This window comes from Muscardinus avellanarius (assembly GCF_963383645.1).
Source record: "Muscardinus avellanarius genome assembly, chromosome: 11".
NCBI classification, from domain to species: domain Eukaryota; kingdom Metazoa; phylum Chordata; class Mammalia; order Rodentia; family Gliridae; genus Muscardinus; species Muscardinus avellanarius.
Window position 1 is genome coordinate 8827744 of NC_137797.1, and position 25127 is coordinate 8852870.

Sequence of the window (25127 nt, forward strand, 5' to 3'; positions counted from 1 at the left end):
GCCCAGGTCCAAAATTTTGTTAACTGGCTCAAAAAAAAATCTGTCACTTTGGGATAAACACATTCTGCTTGTGGACATGATACTGCCCTCTAGTGCCAGGAAGCACAGTAATCATCAGCAATCTCAGTTCACTAACTGCTAATGCACACAATCTACTTATCATATATAAAATGACGTTGCTATGCATTTTGGAGGGAAAGATGGAAAAATTTAAGACTATCACACACATAAAAAAGTAAAGACTACAAAAGCTCCTCAAGGAATTTTTTTTTTTTTTGTGGTACTTGAGATGGAACCCGGAACCCAGGAACCCAGGGGCATTCTACCTCTGAGGTACACCCCCAGCCCTATTTTTTTATTCTCTACTTTGAAACAGGGTTTCACTGAGTTGCAAAGGGCCTCACTAAGTAGCTGAGGCTGTTCAAGAACCTGGATCCTCCTGTCTCAGCCTCCCAAATGCTGGGATTACAAACGAGTGCCACCACGCCCAACTCTCCTCAAGGAATATATAAATCTAGTGGAGAAGAAATGTAAAACAAACCACTGTAATCAGAGTGTTAATAGTGCTTTAGAGTTTGCAGATAGTAAATTACTAGAGTACAAAAGGACCAAGTAAGCTTTCTGGCAGTATATGAGCCTTGTGTCTCAGCCTCCCAAGAACTGGGATTACAGGCCTGCACCACCACACCAAGCCAAAGTGACAGATTTTGAATACTCTGCCCCAATTCAGTTTTATTTAATCTCATATGAATAATTCTAGGCCTCAGAAGGAGCTTATATCTGCTAATTGTGAGTGATACAATAAATATTTTTCTATAATTATCTTAAATTAGATTCAGAATATGATGTTGGACCAGGAGATTAGAGAGGTTCTTATTGTTATATCTGAGGAGCACTAGTCCAGGAACTGGATGTCAGAGATGAATTTCTTGAGGGCAGCAGCCCTTTTATGGTGGGCAGCTAGTATTCTAGCACTGAGCAGGTAGTCCGGAACCTGGAGGTCTTGATTTGATCTTGCCGGTGGTGAGCTTGGCCAAGTTGTTCTATGTTTGGCAAACCAGTTCTTTTTATTGTATAGTGGGTGTAATGTCTGCTGTCCTGACTCATAGGGTCAGATGAGATCAGATGTGTGAAAGTAGCTTTGTGAAGTATTATATTAGTGTGTAGTTGTTTTCCTGCTCAGTTCTTATACCTAGTACCAAAGCATGCACATAGTACATAATTAATAATAAATTTTTGTGACATTAACTTTTGTTTTGTTTTTGTGCTACTGGAGATTGAACCCAGAGGCATTCTATATCCAAGCTACAACTCCAGTCCTATTTTTTATTTAGAAACAGGCTCTCACTAAGTTGCAGAGGCTGGCCCCACCTGAAATCCTCCTGTCTCAGCCTCCCAAGTACTGAGATCATAGGCATGTACCACTCACTGTGCCTGGCTATGGCATTAACTTTAAGTTTTATTTTATTTTATTTTGTTTTTGGTGGTACTGGGGATCCTGGAAGCCCTTCTACCTCCAGGCTACACTCCCAGACCTATTTTATATATTTTTTATTTGGAAACAGGGTCTCTTAAGCCAGCAAGGCTGTCTCCGCCTCCCAAGCGCGGGGATTACAAGTGTGCGCCACCACACCTGGCTTAACTTTAAGTTTTAAATAAAAGTTACACTCTGAAGCTGGGCGTGGTGGTGAACGCTTGTAATCCCAGTACTTGGGAGACTGAGACAGGAGAATCACAGGTCCACAGCTAGCCTCAACTACTTAGTGAGACCTTCTGCAACTTAGTGAGACCCTGTTTGAACATAAAGAATAAAAAATAGGGCTGAGAATATGGGTCCAAGGTAGAAAGCCCCTGGGTTCAATTCCCAGCACTGGAAAAAAAAAAAAAAGTTACATTCTGAGAAGTTGATGAGACATAAAATGATAACAGTTATACCCACCTAGGCTGTCTGCCTTGAGAAGGATTATAGTCATAGTAGTTTGGTTAAAATATATGCTGCTGCCAGAGTGGTGGCACATGTTTGTAATCCCAGTACTTGGGAGGCTGAGACAGTAGACTACTTAGTGAGGCCCTCTACAACTTAGTGAGACCTTGTTTCAAAATAAAGAATAAAAATAGGGCTGGGGGTGTAGCTCGGAGGTAGAATGCCCCTGTTTCCCATCCCCAGTATGGCAACAAAAACAACCCCCCCCAAAAAAAAAAATCCTGCCTTAACTTTAACTTAACTTAACTGTCTCCTAATATACTGTGTTTTTGGTGTAATAGATTTATTTTTCTATCTTTCTTAACACTAACCTTAAACACTAAATCATCCAATAAAGTATTTGAGCTAACAACAGAAAACTGGTTCAAATATAATTAGAATTGGTATAGTTTGGAAATATATGTGGACATATTTTCTTGTCAATTTTGTGGTTAGAAAGGAAGCAAGGTATTCTAGAAGAGGCTCATGAGGTGGTTGCTTTTTGTTGAGACCAGCCATGGGCCTGTTGAGCCTTCTCTAGTAAATCATTAGATTCATCGAGTAAGATGTTCAGCTGAAGTTCATGCAACCTCAGAGTTACAAAACACTCTTGCCAAAGAGAGTTACAGTCATGATATCTGCAAGAATCATTTCCTGTTCAGGCTTGCAGGTGGGGAACCATCTGAAGCTGTAGTCCTGTAAGAATAGTTATAAAGAAATATCTTGGTGGGAGAGGCCTTGATTATCAAATAGACAGTCTAGCAAGTTTGGGGATGAAAAAGCTATTCCAGGATCCTGGGAATAATCAGACTTAAAGGCATAGATCAGTATATGCAAGTCCAGTCCCTTGGGGTGATCTGAATAAAGCTCCTCTAGGGCGTTCAGGTATTTGCTGAATATGCTTGGGCAGTGGGCCAAGCAGATGGCACATTGCTGCACCAACCTTCAGAGGCTTGCCAGGTTCAGAAGCTAGTGTTGGTGAGGCATGCCTGTGCCCTGGCAAGAAAGGCCCCATGAGCCTGCATTTCAGGTAGCTTTTGGTCCTCCTGAGTTGAGGGGATACCTTGTCACTGGGCTGATCTCTAGGTCCACTTAGGGACTGGCATATGTTCTTGCTCCTACTCTGTCTTGGAGTTGCCTTTTGCTGCCAGTTCAGCCCCGGAGTAGACTTAGTGCTCTGAGTGATTCCTCTAGACTAGTGATGACCTGGGTTGGTTAGCCTTTGCGATTCCACAGCTCCCCTCCCTTCCTACTCCCTGGCTTCACTCAGACTCATTGGGAAACTTAACTAAAGCTTCCATTTGAAAATTGGGTGGGGGCTAGGCAAGTTAGACTGCAGTCACCAAGCCCCTCCATTTGCTCTGTGCACCCCTAGCTGTGCAAAGGAAATTTAGGTGTGATATACTCCTTAGGCTCCCTCCCACACACACACTTTCCTGTTGCCCTTTTGATTTTTTTAAATCTGATACTCAGCATCTCCTCCCCCCACTCACACACTGTTGGAGTCTCCTAAGCTATTTCTGTCCTTTTAATGATCCCCAGCTGTTGCTGTAGTTCTGGCTGTTTTCATGCCCAGTAGAAGCACAAGAGCCAAAGGAAACGGGTCTCACGTTTTGTGGAGCACAGTCTATATCCCAAATCAAACTCACTTTTCTGAAACCACTAGGTGAAGCTTCTTAGGGGAAGAATGTTAATACTGGGACAGTTCAAAAATACAGAAAGAGGAAAAATGTCCTGAAACTCCTATCCAGGACATTTTAAAAATAAGCATTCTAGCCAGGTGTGGTGGTGCACACTTGTAATCCCAACATTCGGGAGGCTGAGACCTGGAGGATCACGGTTCGTGGACAGCCTCAGCTTAGTGAGGCCCTCTACAACTCAGTGAGACCCAGTTTCAAAATAAAGAATAAAAAATAGGGCAGGGGGTGTAGCTCGGAGGTCAAATGCCCCTGGGTTCCATCCCCAGACCTGCAAAAAAAAAAAAAAAAGCATTCTGAGGCCGGGTGTGGTGGCACATGCTTGTAATCCCCGCGCTTGGGAGGCTGAGGCAGGAGGATTGCGCAGGTTCGAAGCCAGCCTCAACTACTTAGTGAGGCTCTCAGCAACTTAGTGAGACCCTGTTTACAAATAAAATATAAAATAGGTCTGGGAGTATAGCCCCGAGGAAGAGAGCCTCTGGGTTCCACCCCCAGTACCACCACCAAAAAAAAAAAAAAAAAAAAAGAGTAAATAAATAAAAAAAAGCATTCTGGGTGAATATAGCAAACAGTAATGCATTGGATATTTTCACATAGTTAGGGAATTTTGCATGTCCTCAGCATAAAGAAATGATAAAATTTTAAGATGGTGGATATGCCAATTACTCTGATTTGATGGTTACCCATTGTTCACATGAGTCAAAACATCTTATTGCACCTAAAAATGTATAAATATTATGTGCCAAAGAATAAAATTTTAAAAAATGTTCAGAAGCTGGGTGTGGTTGTATACGATTGTAACCCCAGCATTTGGGAGGCTGAGACGGGAGGATCTGGGTTCTCAGCCAGCCTCAGTTATGTAGTGAGTCACTCCGCAACTTAGTGAGACCCTATTTCAAAATAAAGAATAAAAAATAGGGCTGGGGGTAGCTTGGAGGTAGAATACCCCTAGGCTCAATCCCTAACACCATAAAAAATTAAAATGTTCTGATAATATGTGGCATTCTCTGCATTACTCAAAATGATAGTAGGAAATTGTGATATGTGGTAACTGGGTAATTATTTGATCATTTTGCATTTTGCTTTGACCTCTTGGGCCAAAATGTCCATTCTACCCATTGTGTGTTGAAGGAACCAAATATCTGATAAAAAGGAGGATTCTATGACAGGAAAGATACGGAAATCATTCCTGATACGACCAGAACTTCTATTTTAACCTAATGCAGGTTTGTTTTGTAAAGTTTTGTACAAAACCTGCAATAATGAAATGTTCCATTTGCAAATGTGACCGCACAAACTTCAGGAAATACAAGGTTGCATATACCAACACCAATTCCCCTGCCGTTACACAGACCTTTATTTTTGAGATGTCTATACTAATCCTGGGGAAAGAGAGTGGGGAAATCCTATACAGTTAAATGGGCCCCTGGCTTCTCCTTTATGTATTTGGTCTTGAGAATGTTAACTTTTTAAAATAATTTTAGCTGCTAGTCTTGTAGCTTTTATCCTCATATACTGTGTGAGGTTTAATTGTGAGGATTTCACTTTTACACAAAAAAATTTGCTGCAGTCTTTGCTAAGATTTATTTTAGAATCTTTAAAATTTTTTTGAGTCAGATAACTAATATTTTATATTTCCTTGGATTGAAGGGTGAGAATCCATTATTTTTTTCTTTAAATACACACAGAGAACTTTATACTTAACATGTGAAGAACATTCAGATTATATGTGTGCATTTATTAAACCTCTATATCCAAATTTTTATTGTCTAATTATCTCTGTTCTCTAATTCTTCCCCTAAAATGGATTTTTTTTTTTTTTTTGTGGTACTGGGAGTGGAACCCAGGGGCTTTCTACCTCTGTGCTATACTCCCAGACCTATTTTATATTTTATTTGGAAACAGGGTCTCACTAAGTTGCTGAGAGCCTCACTAAGTAGCTGAGGCTGGCTTTGTACCTGTGCGATCCTCCTGTCTCAGCCTCCCAAACGCGGGGATTATAAGCGTGCGCCACCACGCCTGGCTTAGAATGGATTATTTTTATTTTATTTTTATTAATTTTTTTTTGTGGTACTGGGGGTGGAACCTAGAGGCTTTCTACCTCCAGGCTATACTCCCAGACCTATTTTATATTTTATTTGGAAACAAGTTCTCACTAAGTTGCTGAGAGCCTCACTAAGTAGTTGAGGCTGGCTTTGTACCTGTGTGATCCTCCTGTCTCAGCCTCCCAAGTGCAGGGATTACAAGTGTGCACCACCACGCCTGACAGAATGGATGATGATGATTGGTGTTGGTACTGGGGTTCCTGGAAACCCTTCTATCTCCAGGCTATACTCTCAGACATATCATAATTATACACACACACACACACACACACACACACACACACACACACATATAACATACATATATATATATTACATATATATATGTGTGTATATATATATATATATATATTACATACACACACATACACACATATTTTTTTTGAAACAGGGTCTCTTAAGCCAGTGAGGCTGGTTTTGAACCTGCATGATCCTCCTATCTCCACCTCCCAAGTGTGGGGATTACAAGCCTGTGCCTAGCTAGAATGGTTTATTTTTAATGTAAAGTAGTTTTAATCTGAATTTACTTTTTATTTCCCCAAAAATGTTAGTTAAATGAATTGTCATTAATATAAACTCTAAAACTTAGCTGGGTGTGGTGGCACACACCTATAATCCTTAGTGCTTGGGAGGCTGAGACAGGAGGATCACAGGTTCGTGGCCAGACTCAGCAGTTTAGTGAGGCTCTCTGGAACTTTGTGAGACCCTGTTTCAAAGTTAAAAATATATATATAAAATAAAATAGGGCTGGGTGTATAGCTCAGAGGCAGACTGCCTCTCGGTTCAATCCTGGTACTACAATAGATAAATAAACTCTGAAATGTTATTATTTAAAAGTATTAAGAAGTAAAACATGAAGAGTTTATCAAGGGAGCTTGAAATAATTTAATAGAAAAAACTAACCTTCCAAATGTTAACAAAAGTTATATGAGGTTACAGGCCTTTCTCATGATTTACCAGGTTATGTATTTTTCCGGCCCATATTATAAAGATATAGACGGCAGAAGTATGCTAATCTGGTTGTAAGAAAAATCATTTCCATGTCTTTTGGCCTACTTTGTGCGTAATGACTACCCTGCTCCAAGTTTTGAATCTGCTCAGCAAAGTTGGGTGCAGGACGTCAGCAGTAGTCATATCAGCAGGCGTAGGCTTCAGTCTGTCCATGTTTTCTGGGTAGAACTAATACCACAGGGAGAATACCATTCTTGGTGCCTTTAGCTTTGAAGGAAATTAAATAGCCTTGCCTAAATAGGCTAAAAGAAGTACATTCCTGGTTAATTTCTATGCCATTCAGGTGTCTAGTGCAAATATGACTGCTCTGATTTTATTTGATGGAATTTCTTTTTTCCTAAGAAACAGAGTCTTACTGTGATGCCCAGGTTAGTCTTAAACTCTGAGGCTCAAGTTACCTCCTTCCTCAGTCTCCCAAATAGCTGGTGCTTCAGGGCACACCATGGTGCCGCCTGTGATGGACATTGCCTTCTGGAGAAAGAGCCTCTGCTGACACTGAAGTAGCTGATAGCTTGACATCTGTCAGCCTATATCAGAGAAGAGGCTACATCAAGGGAGGAGATAAGTAACTACCCAAATGAAATGGTGAATCCAGATTTTTTTTTTTTTTTTTTTTTTTTTTTTTTGGTGGTACTGGGGTTCCTGGAAGCCCTTCTACCTCTGGGCTACACTCCCAGACCTACTTTTATATTTTTATTTGGAAACAGGGTCTCTTAAGCCAGCGCGGCTGGCTTCGAACCTGCGCGGCTGGCTTCGAACCTGCGCGATCCTCATATCTCCGCCTCCCAAGCATGGGGATTAGAAGCGTGTGCCACCACGCCTGGCTGAATCCCAGATTTTTGATAATATAAAAAGGAGTTTAATTTACTTATAATCATTTAATTTTTCTATGAACCTGGCATCAAATGTAATATAGTTGAAAGAGCACAGACTTTGATATCTGGCCAACCAGAGTTTGATTCCGGCACTGTTGTACTAGCTCTGCCACTAGTTGCTTATTCTTTTAAACCTCGGTATCTTCATCTATAAAATAGAAGATAACACATGCCTCAAATAGGCGTTGATATGAGCGAGTCGCTGGCACATCCATCCCCGTGAGTACAGAAAGCAGGAGTTCAACATATATTCAACTCATTTCTTAGATACTCATTTCCCCCTCAAGACAAGCACTTGCTATTTCTGCTCTTTGAAATATTCTTTAAGTTTTTTCATGGTTTGTTGTATCATGTAAGTTTCTATGCTCTCCTCAGAAGGACCTTCTGTATGTACTCAGCCTAAAATTACTACCCCTCAGTCACACTGTTCTCTTATTCTACTGTCTTTTTTCACTGATAACTGTCTGAAGTTATAATGTATGCAACTTATATATGTGTCTCCCCTCCCAAACATGCTTTGCAAGTGCAGGGACCTCATCTCTCCATGTTAACGGTTTATCCCCCAGCACAGTGCCTGGTGTATGTAATAGGTGCCCAATGCATATTAGTTCAGTGAATAAATGAATTGACCATATAAAGAACTGAGAATCTCTCCAGCATCAGGGAAGAACCTCTAGCAGTATGCAGGAAGGAAAATATACCAGGAAGTGAGCCCTTTCTTGTCTTTACAGAGTAGATGTACCTGTATTGAGATCCAAGTGGGAAGTAGGGCCGTGACATTCTTTAAATATTTCTAGACTTTCTGTCTCAGGGAAGAGCCCCTTCGCATGCCCTTTAGATGTGACCACAATTGTTGTCCTGTTAGAATCTCTGTTCCCTTTGGAATTTGAATATAACTGGCCTTTTCAGATTCTAGAGTTCTGTTATATACTATACATGCCACATACTATTCACTGCAATTACTTGGACTTTCCTTTAGTAAGTATATAAACTTTTAAAAAACCACATCGTGTTAATAGCTCCACACATATATCCACTCATTAATCCATCATCTATATATGTTTTTGTGGTGCTAGGATTGAACCAAGGCATTCCACCTCTGAGCTAAACCCCAGGCCTATTTTATTTTTTATTTTGAAACATGGTCTCACCAAGTTGCTGAGGCTGGCTTCAAACCTGTGATCTTCCTGTCTCAGTCTTCCAAGTACTAGAAACACAGGTGTGGGCCACCACACCTGGCATTTATAGCACTAATAGTAAATGTCATTTTATTTTATTTTTTAATTTTATTTTATTTTATTTTATTTCTGTACTGGCAATTGAACCCAGAGGCATTCTACCTCTGAGCTACACCCCCAGCCTTGTATTTTATTCTTTTTTTATTTGAAACAGAGTCTTACTAAACTGTAGAGGGCCTCACTAAGTAGCTGAGGCTGGCCGCGAACCTGCTATCCTTCTGTCTCAGCCTCCCAAGTACTGGGATTATAAGCATATACCACCACACTGGCTTTTAAGGTGTGTGTGTGTGTGTGTGTGTGTGTGTGTGTGTGTGTGTGTGTGTTACTAAGGATGGAACGCAGGGGCATTCTACCTCTGAGCTACACTCCCAGCCCTATTTTTTTATTTTTTTGTGTGTGGTACTGGTGGTAGAACCCAGGGGCTTTTCTACATCTGGACTATACTCCCAGATCTATTTTATACTTTATTTGGAAACAGGGTCTCACTAAGTTGCTGAGAGCCTCACTCAGTAGCTGAGGCTGGCTTTGAACCTGTGCAATCCTCTTGTCACAGCCTCCCAAGCACTGGGATTACAAGCGTGCGCCACCATGCCTGGCCAGCCCCATATATATATATATTTATTTATTCTTTAGTTTGAAATAGGGTTTCACTGAGTTGCAAAGGGCCTTACTAAGTAGTAGCTGAGGCTGTCCACGAACCACAATCCTCCTGTTTTAGTCTCCCAAATGCTGGGATTACAAGTGTGTGCCATCACACCTGGCTAAATGTCATTTTAAAAGAGATGTCTGGGGCCGGGTGTGGTGGCGCACGCTTGTAATCCCAGTGCTTGGGAGGCTGTGACAAGAGGATTGCACAGGTTCAAAGCCAGCCTCAGCTACTGAGTGAGGCTCTCAGCAACTTAGTGAGACCCTGTTCTTAAATAAAAATATAAAAAATAGTTCTGGGAGTATAGCCTGGAGGTAGAAAGCCCCTGGGTTCCACCCCCCCAGTACCACCAAAAAAAACCCAAAAAACAACAACAAAAAAAAAAACAAAAAAGAGATGTTTGGTGGGTTTTATGAAAGAGGCAGAACCATATTGCAGTGCTTCAGGGTTCTGACGCTACATACACACAGCTGGGTTCCTATTTCTGCTCTGTCCTTTCCTTCTCTATGACCTTAGATAAGTTGCTTAATCTCTCCACACCTTAAGTTTCTTGATAATGATAATATTAAGGCAGGCAAAGTGGTACACACTGAAATTCCAATACTTGGGTGGCTGAGACAAGAGGATTGCAGGTTTAAGGCCAGTCTCAGCAACTAAGCAAGACCCTAGAAAATTTAGACCCTGTTTCAGGCCAGGCGTGGTGGCGCACGCTTGTAATCCCTACCCTTGGGAGCCTGAGACAGGAGACAGGTTCGAAGCCAGCCTCAGCCACTTAGCGAGGCTCTCAGCAACTTAGCGAGACCCTGTTTCCAAATAAAATATAAAATAGGTCTGAGAGTATAGCCCGGAGGTAGAAAGCCTCTGGGTTCCACCCCCAGTACCACAAAATAAATAAATTTTAAAAAATAGACCCTGTTTCAAAATAAAAAATTAAAAGGACTAAAATTGTAGCTCAGATGTAGAATGCCCCTGGGTTCAATCACCAGTGCCCAAAGGGAACAAAAGCTAGTAGTAGTTTTCAGATCTTTCATATAGTTCTCTTGTGAAAATGAAATACGATGATGCCTGAATGATTTTACCACTTTATAAACATTATACGGTACAAGGACCTTTTATTTTCCATGTCCTAATAACTTAAGTTAGGTTCATAAGTTTATCCTTCATAAGCGACCAGTCTAAATGAATAAGAAGCCCAGGTTTGCCAAGCAAAAGGTACTTTTTTAGAGCTCTGCCAGTTATTCCCGACTGTATTAAATAGAAGATGCTTATCGTTTTTTGTATTATTTTTGGTTTCTAAAACAGATTGTTTGAAAAACTAATATAACAAGTTTATATGCTGTATACAGAGGTGGAAGAGAAATTTTATGGGGTTGTGAAATGCTTTAACGATTGAACATATCAGTAAAATATAATCAAATTTAAAATCTCATATTTTATAGTTTGTAGGACTTGTGGGTTTTAAATAAAATTAGAGATTCCTCTGTAATATTGTCTTTATATTACATTATGGTTAGTTCATTTAAACCACCAGTTAATTTATAATTTGAATTTATTAGAGGGCCTATTATTATATGTTCATTATTAATCATTTATGGAACTATTAGTAATTTCTTTCTGTCCCAAGCGATGGCAGAATTTCAGTTTGGAAAACCTGACTCTTCTTATATTTCAGTAATTGATTCATAAATCTTTCTGAAAGAAGAGTTAAATATGTGAGTTTTTAAAGTAGACCTTTTATTTTAGAGTAATTTTAGACTTACACAGATGGTACAGAGAGTTCCCTTATACCCTTCACCCAGTTGTCCCTAATATTAGCATCTTACATAACTATGGCACATTTATCAAAAGTAAGAGATTAACGTTATTAATATTACGTAAACTCCAAACTTTATTTGAATTTTACCATTTTCCCGCCAATGCCCTTTTTCTGTTCCAAGATCCAGTCCAGGATACCACATTGCATTTAGACATAGGGTTTTCAGATGGTGGAGAAGTAGGATCCAAAGATAATTTACTTTCTTTTTCTTACCTCCATTTCCTCCTTTTTGTCTTAATTTTGTATCTCAAATTTAGCAGCTCCTTCTTTCTCTGGCTAAAGATAAATGGATCTTTCTTGATCCTTTAACAATTTCTTCCAAATTGGCACCTCGTAGAAGCATGCCTCGAACATTCACTACACACTTAAGCAACCTTCCTTTCTTCCTTCCAGTAGTGAAGTTACTACCGAGCTACATTTCCAGTCTTTTTAAAAAATCATTTGGAGACAGGGTCTCACTAAGTCGCTGAGGCTGACCTTGAATTTAAGATATTCCTGTCTCAGCCTCCCAAGTTGCAGATATTATAGGCCATACCGCCACGCCTAGCTACATTTAATTTCATTAATGAATAATCCTAATTCTTCTGTCCTCTGAGCTTTGCTCTTTCAACTTAACAGATGCCTAGAATCCAAAGAGAAATAGTGCCATTGGCTTTCCCTTTCTTTCCTTCTTTCTTCTCCTCCCCTTATCAAGAACAACTTGGGATGTGAATTGATTTGTTAATTTATTTGTGGTACTGAGAATCGAACCCAAGGGTATTTCACCTCAGAGTTACACCCTAGCCCTGTTTTATTTTGAAACAGGGTCTCTAGGTGGATGAGGGCTGAGGCTGGGCCCGAACCCGAGATCCTCCTGTCAGCCTCCCAAGGACTGGGATTATAGGTGTGTGCCCCACTACACTGGGCAGGATGTGAATATGAATAAGAATGTTTTGATATAAGGAAGGCCTCTTTATTTTGCAGAATGAATTTGTCTTTCTGGAGTTGGGGTATCAGATTTCTAACAGTTCTTACTCCTACCAGGGAGAACAATCTGCCTGATGTTAAAACCTCTAGTGAAACATTTATCATCTGTCATATAGTTTTACAAAGCACTTTTCATGTACATTGTGGGCTTGTTTGTTCATTTTTAATTTCAGTGGGTGGGGAGTTAGTTTTTCAAATTTGCATTATAGTGAAAAATTGAAGGGAAAAAAATTAGGTGACTTAATTATATAGAAACAGCCAGGACTGGAACCTGTGTCTTTGGGTTTTCTCTGATATTCTTCAGTCTTTCCATAGTGGTTGACTCTATAGGTGTATTACATCCACTTAGAACTTACAAAATGTTCAAGTAACCCCATATGCTTGTCTTTTTCCCCAGAAATCTTAGTCAAGTTAATAGTAAACCCTTTCAGGTAGGACTAATTATAGAAAACACAGGGCCTTTAAATGCTGTTGCTATATTAAAAAAAAACAAGCCAAGAATGCACTTTTGGTTCAGTGTATACGGTGTTAATCTGTTCAGGCTGCTTTCCCAATTGAAGAAAGAAAGTCATGAAAAGGGCCAAAGAAACTGCTTAGAAAGCTTAAGAAAATTATTATATACAGATTAAATATCCTTAACTGAAATGATCAGAACTAGAAATGGGTCAGGTTTTTGATTTTTATATATTTGCATAATTATTATGGGTTGGGCTTCCCTAATTCCAAAATCTGAAATGTGAATTAGGGAATTGGGTCGGGGTGGAACACTATTGGAATGCTGTAGGATAAGGTAGGAGTTAAGAACCAGAGAGCTGCAGAGGCAGTGGGACTGAGTAGAGGAACGCAGAGACATCTCTGTTCTCTTTTATGCCTTTCCTAGGTGGTATGAGAAAAGACTTCTAGGGGTGTCTTAGCTTGTTTTCTGGTGCTATAGGAAAATACTACCACTGGGTAATTTATAGAGAACAAGAGTTTATTTGGCAGCCATGGTGCTGGAGGATGGGAAGTCCGAAGAGCACTGCGCCTGCATCGGGTGGGGTTCTCGTAGCTGCGCCATGACATGGTATAGGTGGGAAAGAGCAAGCGTGCTAGCGCAGGCGTTTCTTTCTCTTCTTAGAAAGCCACTAATGCCATCGTGGGTGGCGGTGGGGGTCATGGCATTACCTCTTGCTGCTGGCCTCTCCCAGCCCTTCCTCCAGTTACCATCAACATTTAGACTGGAGATTTAAGTTTCAGTACATGAGCTTTGGAGAACGCATTGAAACCATAGCAAGGATTACACAAAAGAGTAGGGCCCAGAGACTTACTTTCAACTTGATCACAGCTGAGTGTGGTGGCACATACCTATAATCTCAATACTTGGGAGGCTGAGATAGGAGGATCTCAGTTTTGAGGCCAGCCTCACAGCCTCAGCAACTTAGGGAGACCCTGTTTCAAAGTAAACAATGAAAATGAAGGTGGGAATATAGTGTAGCTCTAAGTGGAATGCCCCTAGGTTCAGTCTTCTGTACCCCCAAATCATCCCCAACTTTGAGAGCACAAGAGATGTTTGAGTACCTGAACTAAATTGTGAGGACACTTTGCCTGTTTTCTCTGAAGATGCTCTTATTAGTATGTGTTTGCTATTTGTATCTCCTGAAACTGAATTCTCCTATTTAGTGACTCTTTCTGTGTGGTCCTTACAACCCCCCACCTCCAGCGGCATCAGCAGTGTCCGGCACATCCTAGCCTCTCGGCGGGTTAATGGTGGCCCTGGCTCTGGGGGTTGAACCAGGGTGGTTCTACCTCTGAGCTATACCCTAGTCCTATTTTATTTTTATCTTTTTTTTTTTTTTTTCTGGTACTGGGGATTGAATCCAGGAAAATTCTACCTCTGAGCCCCTCTGCCCTTTAGTGTTTGAAACAGGGTCCTATGAAGTTACCACAGTCTTCTGGCCTAGAACCTGCGATCCTCTTGTCTTAGTCTCCTGAATACTGAGATTACAGGTGTGCACAAAGTGCCTAGCTCCTGCTTTATTTTTTAATTTTAAAATAGAGTCTCTCTAGGTTACTGTGTGCTGGACTGAAACTTGCCATTTCTCTGCCTCCGCCTTTCAAGTACTGGGGCTGCAGGGTGCGCCATCATGCCAGTTCAGACCCTCCTATTTCTCGGGTGGATACTGAAGGGAAGGAGCTTTGATGATGACTAAGGAGACGTGAAGACAGCACGGATTCAGGGTGAAGAGAGATGAGGGCGAGCTGATACAGGACCTAGAGCAGGCCACGAGGGCGAGCTGATACAGGACCTAGAGCAGCCACGAGGGCGAGCTGATACAGGACCTAGAGCAGCCACGAGGGCGAGCTGATATAGGACCTAGAGCAGCCACGAGGGCGAGCTGATACAGGACCTAGAGCAGCCACGAGGGCGAGCTGATACAGGACCTAGAGCAGCCACGAGGGCGAGCTGATACAGGACCTAGAGCAGCCACGAGGGCGAGCTGATACAGGACCTAGAGCAGCCACGAGGGCGAGCTGACACAGGACCTAGAGCAGCCACGAGGGCGAGCTGATACAGGACCTAGAGCAGCCACGAGGGCGAGCTGATACAGGACCTAGAGCAGCCACGAGGGCGAGCTGATACAGGACCTAGAGCAGCCACGAGGGCGAGCTGACACAGGAGCCTAGAGCAGCCACGAGGGCGAGCTGACACAGGAGCCTAGAGCAGCCACGAGGGCGAGCTGATACAGGAGCCTAGAGCAGCCACGAGGGCGAGCTGATACAGGAGCTAGAGCAGCCACGAGGGCGAGCTGATACAGGACCTAGAGCAGCCACGAGGGCGAGCTGATACAGGACCTAGAGCAGCCACGAGGGCGAGCTGATACAGGACCTAGAGCAGCCACGAGGGCGAGCTGATACAGGACCTAGAGCAGCCACGAGGGCGAGCTGATACAGGACCTAGAGCAGCCACGCAAGGAGAGCAAGCTAGGAAACGGCACGTGTGCTTCAACTTATCTACGGTTTCCCTGAAGCTGTCATCTTCAAAGAGCTCTAATATTTAGAAACTGACTATAATAATAAAGAGGAAATGTCAAGAATTATTATAAATTTTCCTTCCTTCCTTCCTTCCTTCCTTCCTTCCTTCCTTCCTTCCTTCCTTCCTTCCTTCCCTCCCTCCCTCCCTCCCTCCCTCCCTCCCTCCCTTCCTCCCTCCCTCCCTCCTTTTTGTGGTACTGAGAATTGAACCCAGGGGCATTTTAGCTATGAGCTACACCTCCAGCCCTAATCTTTATTTTTTTATTTTGAAACAGGATCTCACTAAGTTGCGGAGGGCCTCACCAAGTAACTGAGGCTGCCTCAAACCTGTGATCCTCCTGTCTCAACCTCCCAAGTACTGGCCTTACAAGTGTGCAGCACTACGCCCAACTTATCACAAAACGTTAAAGGAGGGAAAAGAAAACTGGGCTCTAGGGTCTGCCTTCTCTCATATTCTTTTCTTTTTTCCTGTAAAGTGTTTGTCACACCTGGTACTTACTTTTGTTGTCACCATTTGGTGTCCTTTTCCCCACCGGACTGAAAGCACAATGTGAGATGAGACTGCAGGTGCACCTAGCACCTGGCTCAGGATCTGACACGGTACTGGCTGTTAAGTAAATTCTTGTTTTAGGTGAGTGAATGGGGAACATTCTCCTTACTGCAGTGCCTAACCCCTCATTAGCAGTGACATTAGAAAGTCACCCAGGCAACAGAGCTTGGGGACATCTTGTCTAGGGGTACCCTGCACCTGCTTTTAATCATGCAACCTAGGAATGAAACTAGTGGGTGTCCTGAATAGCCTCTGCTTTTGAGTGATAGATGATGTGTCTTTGGATGCCACTAAGTGATTTTTCAGGCAAATAAATTCAACTGAAGTGCAGAATACACCAATACTACAGGTATAATTCACTGCGACTGAAATGAATAATTACAGAATACTGAACTCTAGGCCTAAAACTCAGCTGTCCCTTCTCTGCCCTTCCCAGGAGGGTGTGTTCCCCATTTTAAAGCTGGAGGTGGTGGTGTCTGAATTAATTTGGAATTGTTTATTTATTTATTTATTTATTTATTTATTTAGGGTTTTTTTTTTTGTGGGTCTGGGGATGGAACCCAGGGGCATTCTACCTCTGAGCTATATCCCCTGCCCTATTTTTTATTCTTTATTTTGAAACCGGGTCTCACTGAGTTGCAGAGGGCCTGAAGTTGTCCACGAACCATGATCCTCCGGGTCTCAGCCTCCCGAATGCTGGGATGACAAGCGTGCGCCACCACGCCTGGTTTGGAATTGTTTATTTATTCTGAGGCTGGTACCTGAATGTTAGACTGGAAAATATGCAATATCAATTCTTAGCAGACAAACTTTAGGAATTTATAGAAGGAATAGAATTCACAGTAGAAAAATACTATATGAAATTGCTTTTAACAATGACTAGTTTAGATAAATGAACTCTACTTTGATTTTCCAAGTAGCACCTTACTCAAATAGCCATTATTGCCATTGTTCCAGGGAGCAGTGTGTAGGCTCCAAGCTTAGATTTTCCCACTCTGTAGTTTGCTTTCTTTCCTTCCAGTTCCTTTCTGGCAGACAACTGAGTTGATTTCACCATCCATCAATTTTAAAGACATCTGCTCTTCTATATATAGGCTGTTCACATAGACTCATTTAGAAACAGATGATATGTTAAATCTGTGGGATTCAGTAACAGAGAAGGTATAAAGACTCAGGCTTGTACACCATTAGGTTAGTTTTTAAACTTTTTATTGACTTGGGGAGTGGTGAAGAAATCTAAAGAGGGGTGTACAGTTAAACAGAGATAATGTCAAATTCCTACGCCTTTGAGTCCTTGGACTAACATCGTGAAAACAACCCTTTTAACTGGTTTTATATATTCTTGGTGAGGCTGGATGAGGTTAAGTTTATGGTCTGAAATATGCTCTTGATTGGAGTCACTTCTGCAGGAACGCAGGACCTGTGGCTCATATCACTTTCATAATTTACTAGAAGTGAATCATCAAGTAATTTCTTCTAAAACTAATATGAGGCCTGAAAGAATAAAAAATTTATCAAGACTGCTTAGAATTAAGAGGAACTAAGGTAACTAAAGAAAAGTCAAATTCATATAAATGCTGTTTCTTTGTAGTTGAAGGTTGTAGAAAAGAAACCCCTGTAACTCTACATAGCCAAGCAGATAAACTGTGAAATAAAATGAAGTAGGCCGACTGCCACCATCCAGAGTACACCACTTCTTTTTCCTCTTCTTAAGAACAGTGTTAGAGTTAGCAGGAGTGGGTTTTACATTGTACAAGTGGCATACAACTACGGTCAGGTTGTCGCACTGCTCAAAATAATACTGACACAGGCTTATTGTAGTAGTAGTAGTAGTAGTAGTAGTTGTTGTTGTTGTTGTTGTTATTGTGTGGTATTGAGGACTGAAAAATGGGGCATTCTACTTCTGAGGTACACTCTCAGCTCTTTTAATTTTTTTTTTTTTAAACAGGGTCTCACTAGGTTGCTGAGAATCTGGCTAAGTTGCTGAGGCTAGCCTCGAACCAGCAATCCTCCATCTCAGCCTTCCAAGTCCTGGGATGATAGGTGTGTGCCACCCTGCTTGGCTGCTGTTATTCATTTGAATGTAATTTGGTCATATTTTATTTTATATTTTATAAGTGGAACATATTGAAAGTGGTGTATATTTAGATTGTGCTTCATGCCCTTCCCCCTTCATTTCCCTTCCCCCCCTCCCAATAGAGAATGTCCAGGTTAACCATGTTATATTTATGCTATTACACATATTCGTATGTAGCTCCTCCATTGAACAACCTCAGCTTTCTTCCTCTCCTATCTTTCCATTCAAGCTTTGCTGAGATGTCCCCTCCATCATCTGGAGTCCCTCTGGTATTAGTAATTTGGTCATATTTTAAATAAGCACGGAGTTGAGAACTAACTTCTGGGAGGGACAGTATGGAATTTTCAGATAAGTGTACTTTAATGTCATAATTTTTGAGGTCAAAAAGGTTTATTTAATAAATGTTCTTTGAACTATGTGTGTATCAAATGGGCCTTTATTATGATCTCCCCAAAACACTTAAATAAAAAAAAAATTAAGTGTGGCGGGCATGGTGGCGCATGCTTGTAGTCCCAGCACTTGGGAGGCTGAGACCGGAGAATCGCACATGTTTGAAGCCAGCCTCAGCTACTTAGTGAAGCTCTCAGCAACTTAGTGAGACTCTGTTTCCAAATAAAATATAAAATAGGTCTGGGAGTACAGCTGGAGGTAGAAAAGTCCTTGCGTTCCAACCCCAGTACCGCGCGCGCGCGTGCGCACACACACACACACACACACACACACACATTAAGTCGAGCTATACTCCAAGCCCTATATTTTATTCTTTAATTTTATTTATTTTATTTTTTGCAGTAGTAGAGATTGAACTCGGGATTCTACCTCCGAAATACACCCCCAGCCCTATTTTTTTATTCTTTTTCTTTCCTCTATACTGGGGATGGAACCCAAGGGCATTGTACCTCTGAGCTACACCTCCAGCCCTATTTTTTAGTCTTTATTTTTCAAACAGGGTCTCAATGAGTTGTGAAAGGCCTTGTTAAGTAGCTGAGTAGCTGAGGCTGTCCGTGAACTGTGATCCTCTGAACTCTGCCTCTCGAATGCTGGGATTACAAGTGTGTGCCACCACGTCCGGCTTTTTCTTTATTTTGAAGCAGGGTCTCACTAAATTGGGGAGGGCCTCACAAAGAGGCTGAGGCTTGCTGCGAACCTGCGATCCTCCTGTCTCAGCCTCCCAAGTACTGGGATTACAGGTGCATGCCACCATGCCCAGCTAAAGCACAAATGTTAACCTTCATAGACATTCTTGTTTTCATGAAGTCATAAGTTCTTCAGTCATGAAGTCTACAGAATAGCCCTCATAACCCTATCTGCATGTGGTTTACTTGGTAATACCTATTCATGTTTCAGAATTATTTTTGGGTAATAACCATTGCTTTCATTAATTATTGTGTAGGCTTACTAAATTGTATTATTTCACTGTTCTCTGAAATCAAATTGATACTTATTTTATTTTCTTTCTTTTTTGTGTGGCACTAGGATTGACCCAGGTGCATTCTACCTTTGAGCTACGTCCCTAGCCCTATTTATTTTTGAAACAGGGTCTCACTAAGTTGCTTAAAGCCTCATTAAGTGGTTGAGGCTAGCTGAGAACCTGTGATCCTCCTGTCTCAGCCTCCCAAGTACTGGGATTACAAGTGTGCACCACCATGCCCAGCTATTTAATCATTTTCTAATAGTTTCTTATGCTAGGCCTTAGAAACACTTTAAAAGATGGCAAGTGGTTGCCATTTTATTCCATTTCCACTTCCTCCTGCTGGGATTTTTTATTTCTCTCCTATAAAGGCATATTGCATACCATTCAGTGCTCATACTTAAGAGGCATTGAGACCTTAGTGTAAATCTTAGTTCCAATATGTTTGAGCTGTGTGACACAGGCAAAAATTTAAAGGTCTAATCTTTCGTTTTCTTATCTGTAAAATGGAGATAATGCTTGTACCATCCTCACAGGTTTTCCCCAAACCCCAGCGCTAAGGGTGGAACCCAGGCTGTCTTATATGCTAAGCAAATGCCCTATCACTGAGCTCTACCCTCAGTCTGCCCCTCATTTAAGTGATAAAAGTTAAATGCATGTCAGTCATTTAACACAGGCTGATGCACAGTCACACACTCATTGGCTCCTATAATGCGTTTTATTAATACTATTATTGTTGCTGATCTGTGATTACAATTTATTCTGATTTCAGTGATTCTTGATTTAAATTTGCTTTATTTAAGTTTATCATCTGAACTCCTTTGACCTTGATATGAATGGCTGGTTTTCCTCAGTCCCTTTGTCTCATCAGAGAATGAACCGGGTAGTCAGGTGCCAGGCCTGTCATCTCCACGGTGTAGGCAGACCTCCAACAGCTTCCGGGGAAGTGAAGTTAGTGCAGTTCTAGAGTCACAATGTTTGGGCTCAAGCCCTGTTCTGCCTTTATTAATGAACTGACCTAAGGCAAATTGCTTGACCCCCCTTGGCCTCAATGTTTTTACCTGTGGGATAAGATTAACAATACTTGTCTCCCTAGAATGTTACGAATATTAAATGATTTAAAACACGAAGTATAGCCAGGCGTGGTGGCGCGCGCTTGTAATCCCCGCTCTAGGGCGGCTGCAACAGGAGGATCGCACAGGTTCGAAGCCAACCTCAGCTACTGAGTGAGGCTCTCAGCAACTTAGTGAGACCCTGTTTCCAAATAAAATATAAAATAGGTCTGGGAGTATAGCCCGGAGGTAGAAAGTCTCTGGGTTCCACCCCCAGCAACACAATAAATAAATACCCACAAAGTGTAGAACTGTGTTTGGCACAGAGGGCATGCTCTAAGTGTCAGCTACTAGGATGGCTATTGTTCTTTTTATTTAATTCTTCAAGACTTTGTTTTAAACATTAACTTGGAGAATAACAATACCCTCGTAGCTAGATTTCTTGAACAGTATACCATCATTTTGAGATCCAGTTCATTTCAGAAAACAATTAGTAAATGACTACTATTTATGAAATGCTGGAGGGCAACTATCAATAAGATATATTTCATGCCCTCTGGGAGTTTATAAACTAGTAGGAGAGATAATGTTCAATGGGTAACTATTACCCAGAGCAATATGTTACTGTACTTTTCATAACAAGTAAAAGGTAGCTCACAAGCCGGGCATGGTGGCGCACGTTTGTAATCCCAGCATCCAGGAGGCTGAGACCGGAGGATCACAGTTCGTGGACAGCTTCAGCTACTTAGCGAGGCCCTCGGCAACTTAGTGAGACCTTGTTTCAAAATAAAGAATAAAAAATAGGGCAGGGGATGTAGCTTGGAGGTCTGATGCTCCTGGGTTCCATCCCCAGGACCCCCCCCCCAAAAAAAAAAAAAGAGTAGCTCACAGGAGGCGCAGAGTAATTCCAATTGTTGGGGAATGGGTTGGAAAAGGCAGAGCTTTAAAGAATATGGGGGTTCCCATGTGAAATGAATAAAAGAGATGGCCATAGAACTTGTAGAAGAATAACTGGACAGCCTCAATTTAGATGCCTTAGGATGGGACATGTGGCTCAAGCAGGGACAGAACCGTGAGCTACCACTGCAGGGGAAACCATGGTGAGGTTGTGTGGCAAAGGAGCGCAAGGAGGTGGAGGAGTTGACATTGGCTCAGACACTGAGTGTTAGTGTGGTGAGGGGAGTGATACCTAAGGAGAGATGAAAGATGGGAAGTGAGGATAGACAAGTTCTCCTTTGGACCTGCTGGGTTTGAGATGTGGGCAGGAGCCTAGTTATGGTTCTCCTCTTCTTGAAGACCTCTGTAAACTGCTCTGTGCAAAAGGCCAATAGTAGGACACTCTGACTCCCAGTAGATCCAGGTTCCCCTCAGATGTGACTTTGCAGGACCCTTACAATCGAGGACCTCTTGTTTATGGGGACTTCCCTTGGCCTGCGAGGTCCTCTTTACCCTCCTCTGAACATTTTCTCAGTCTCCAAAATGATGGTTTGATTTTCATTATTCTTTGGAGAGCCTCGTAGCTATACCCTTTAGGGTCTACTGGAATTTGCAGTAGAAATTATTTGTTTTGTGGTACTAGGAGTTTAACCTGGGGGCATTTTACCTTCAGGCTATGCCCCTGGCCCTTTTTTATTTTATTTCATTTTAGTTTTTGAAACGGTCTTGCTTGGTTGCTGAGAATCTTGCTGAGTTGCTAAGGCTGGCCTCAAACCTCCTGTTCTGTTCTCTCAGCCTCCCAACTATTGAGATTGCAGGTGTGCACCCTCACACCAGCAAAAGAATTAGTTTTTAACTTGCTAACAATTCCTTTTATGTTATTCCATTAAGTAGTGTTGCCAGAGTAGAACTAGGAGGAAACCCTTCACTCTCCACTACCCCGGATGTGCTTTGTGTCATTCAGCTTGGCCGTCTGTCTCACCTCAACAGAAAAAGGCCCCGAGCGAAGAGGAAGAGAAATAAGAGATATTAATGGCAAAATATTTTTTAGTCTAGAGAAATGCATCACTTGGTGAAAATAAGTATAATTTTTAGATACGAAAGATACAATTTTACAAATAACCAATACTCTGGTCTCTGTGAATAGTTGCATTTGCCATACTTATGGCATCAATGTTCAGTAAGAAAGTGTACAACTTCTGGAAAGTCCTTTCTGCTGGGTGCTGGCCCTCGTTCAGATGTTTTCTTTGAGAATTGGTGTTTTAATCTTGGGAGGAGGACCTAACATTGTAGGAAGTTTTGAGCAAGAGGCAAGACAGAGGCAAGACTCTGGTACTTTGTGGATTATTATCGCCCTGCAAGACGCTTCGCAACTTCCTCTTGCCGCCCACAGCAGAATACGGAAACCCTGCTGTATCAGGCCACTTCTGCAATTACACACAGTTGCAATTCAAGGGAATCTCTCTTTCATGCTATACCCGTCTGTTTTGAGACTTCTTTACACTTGAAAATGTGTCTTTTGAGGTGGAATACTCGACTGACTCCACATCTTTCCTCTCTCTTTGCTGCCCTGCAGTGCTGCAGTTGAAGCTCCAGCAGCGCCGGACCCGGGAAGAGCTGGTGAGCCAAGGGATCATGCCACGTAAGTGCCTCCCTCAGGAGCTGGTGAAGCTGCTTTTAGGACATGAGCGTGGGGCCCGGGCGCCCCTGAGAGCGTCTCATGTAAAAACGGGCTAGTTGATTTTATTTTCCGTTCTGTTCCTTGTGCTTTCTAAGTCCACAGATTCTTAATCACTAAGTAGTTAACTGACTTCATTGAGTTCAGTGAAACAAACAGCATTAGGACTGAAGGCGACAGTGAACCACCTTTTGCTTTTGAATCACACCTTCAGACTTTCTGTGCTTCAGTTCAGTTCTTGTGTTTGCGTCGCCTTCATGTTCAGGTTGTTGACATGAAGAAACTCTGTACCACCTATTTATTGAGTAGGGATTTTCAGTGAACCACTGCTTAATTTAAAAGTGAGGGCCTCAGGTACCCCACGGGCAGCATGAGCATGCCCAGGTGGATTTGATGGCCCGTCACGGGGCTGACTCAGTGGGTGTTGAGCTGCATCCTTTGGGGGAGAAATGAAACTAAACCTTGGAATCCGTTAGAAGTAAGAAAGTCTGCTCCTAATACCAGTAGCATTATAGAGTAAAAGTTAGAGCCAGTGAGATTTTGCTCTTTTTGACATTTCTTTCTAACTTGTCAGGAGAAGGCATAGGCTCTTTCCCTTGTGTTTCTGCCTTCACTACTTGAAAACACCCTAATAAAATAGAAAGAAAGAAAGAAAAAGGTCATGTAGCAACTGTTGGCCCTGCTGTGGGACACCTGATGTTTCCACCTTAACTCAGTGCCTATTGACCTCCTGCCACTGTATTTTCCTCTTACTCACTCATTCATTCAGAGTATTAATATGTGCCAGCTGATGGAGCAAAACAAATATGCTCTCGGGGACTTAGAAGAGCAAGCCGTGTGTGATGGCACATGCTTGTAATCCCAGTACTTGGGAAGCTGAGACATGAGGATTGGGCAGGTTCGAAGCCAGCTTCAGCTTTTAATGAGACCCTTGCAAACTCAGTGAGACCTTGTTTCCAAATAAAAATTGAAAACAGGTCTGAGGTTATAACCCGGAGTTAGAAGGCCCCTTGGTTCCATTCTCAGTACCACAAAAATAAATAAATAATAAAAAATAGGGCTAGGGGTGTAGCTCAGAGGTAGAATGCCCCTGGGTTCCATCCCCAGTATTGCAAAAATAAAAAAAATAAAAAATAAAAAAATAAAGGACAAGACTGATAAGATAAACAAAGTAGATAATTTTAGATCCTGTTAAATGCTATGACATAAATTAACAACTTTTGGATGTGTTAACAGGTAATAGGAATTACATGGGGGTCACTTTGGATAAGATGGCCAGGCAGGAAGTATCGGAACTGAGATCTATAGGATGAGGATGAGTTGGCGCCAGCCAGTCAGAAAGCAGGACGAGGGCTCAGGCTTGGTGTGACTGGAGGGCATCAAGGGAGCCATGCGGCTGGCTCCTGGAGTGTGTGGAGAGGAGACAGTGGAGGCAGCCAAGGGCCCGTCAGCTACGTGGAGGGGGTGGGCTTGATTTTAAGTACAAAGGGAAGCTATTGAAGGTTTTTAAAGCAAGTGAGAAAAGTATTTTATTTATATCATGTGAGTGGTAGGTCCATTTCTAAGAGTTAGAACCTTAAAGTATAGGTAAACAGTTACAAGTCTTATTTCTTTCCTAAGCATTAGTCAAGGAACTTAAGTTTCAAGTAAATCTTTTTGTTTTATGCAGATCTGTATAATTTACGCAAAGACATATAGAGATGAGTGCCCTCAGTCATCTGCCTTTCTTTCCCTTTCCCTTTCCCTTTCCCCTTCTTGCCTTCCTTGTATTGGGGATAGAACCAGGAAACTTCTACCTCTAGGTTATACTCCTAGACCTTACTACCAAAGCTTTTACCTACATTATGCTCTTTTCTGAGGACCTGCGGTGAAGGCCCCTACTCCTAACCCTCAGTGTCAGGTGGCTTGTGCAGTAGCTGAGTGATGTCACCTGGAAGAGCAATTCTGTGCTTTACAAACTACTTCAGTCTGCAAGCCTCATAGAGAAACAAGGTACCCAGCATCCCATCTGCTGAGAAGGACACTAATGCATTTAAAGTCTCCTTTGTGCCTGAATTAGTCTTAAATGCTATAGAGATTAAAGAAATACGAGAC

General features: G+C 42.0%; 1 protein-coding gene across 2 annotated transcripts in view; it reads left to right on the plus strand.

Moving 5' to 3' along the window:
- The window catches only part of MRTFA (myocardin related transcription factor A), a gene marked incomplete at both ends in the record, with an annotated part of 118642 nt that overhangs the window by 51287 nt on the left and 42228 nt on the right, over positions 1–25127 (plus strand). For both annotated transcript variants that reach the window (XM_080705227.1, XM_080705226.1), the window contains one exon: positions 22932–22997. In XM_080705227.1, coding sequence (XP_080561353.1) covers positions 22932–22997 — 66 coding nt within the window. The remainder of the gene's footprint in view (positions 1–22931; positions 22998–25127) is intronic.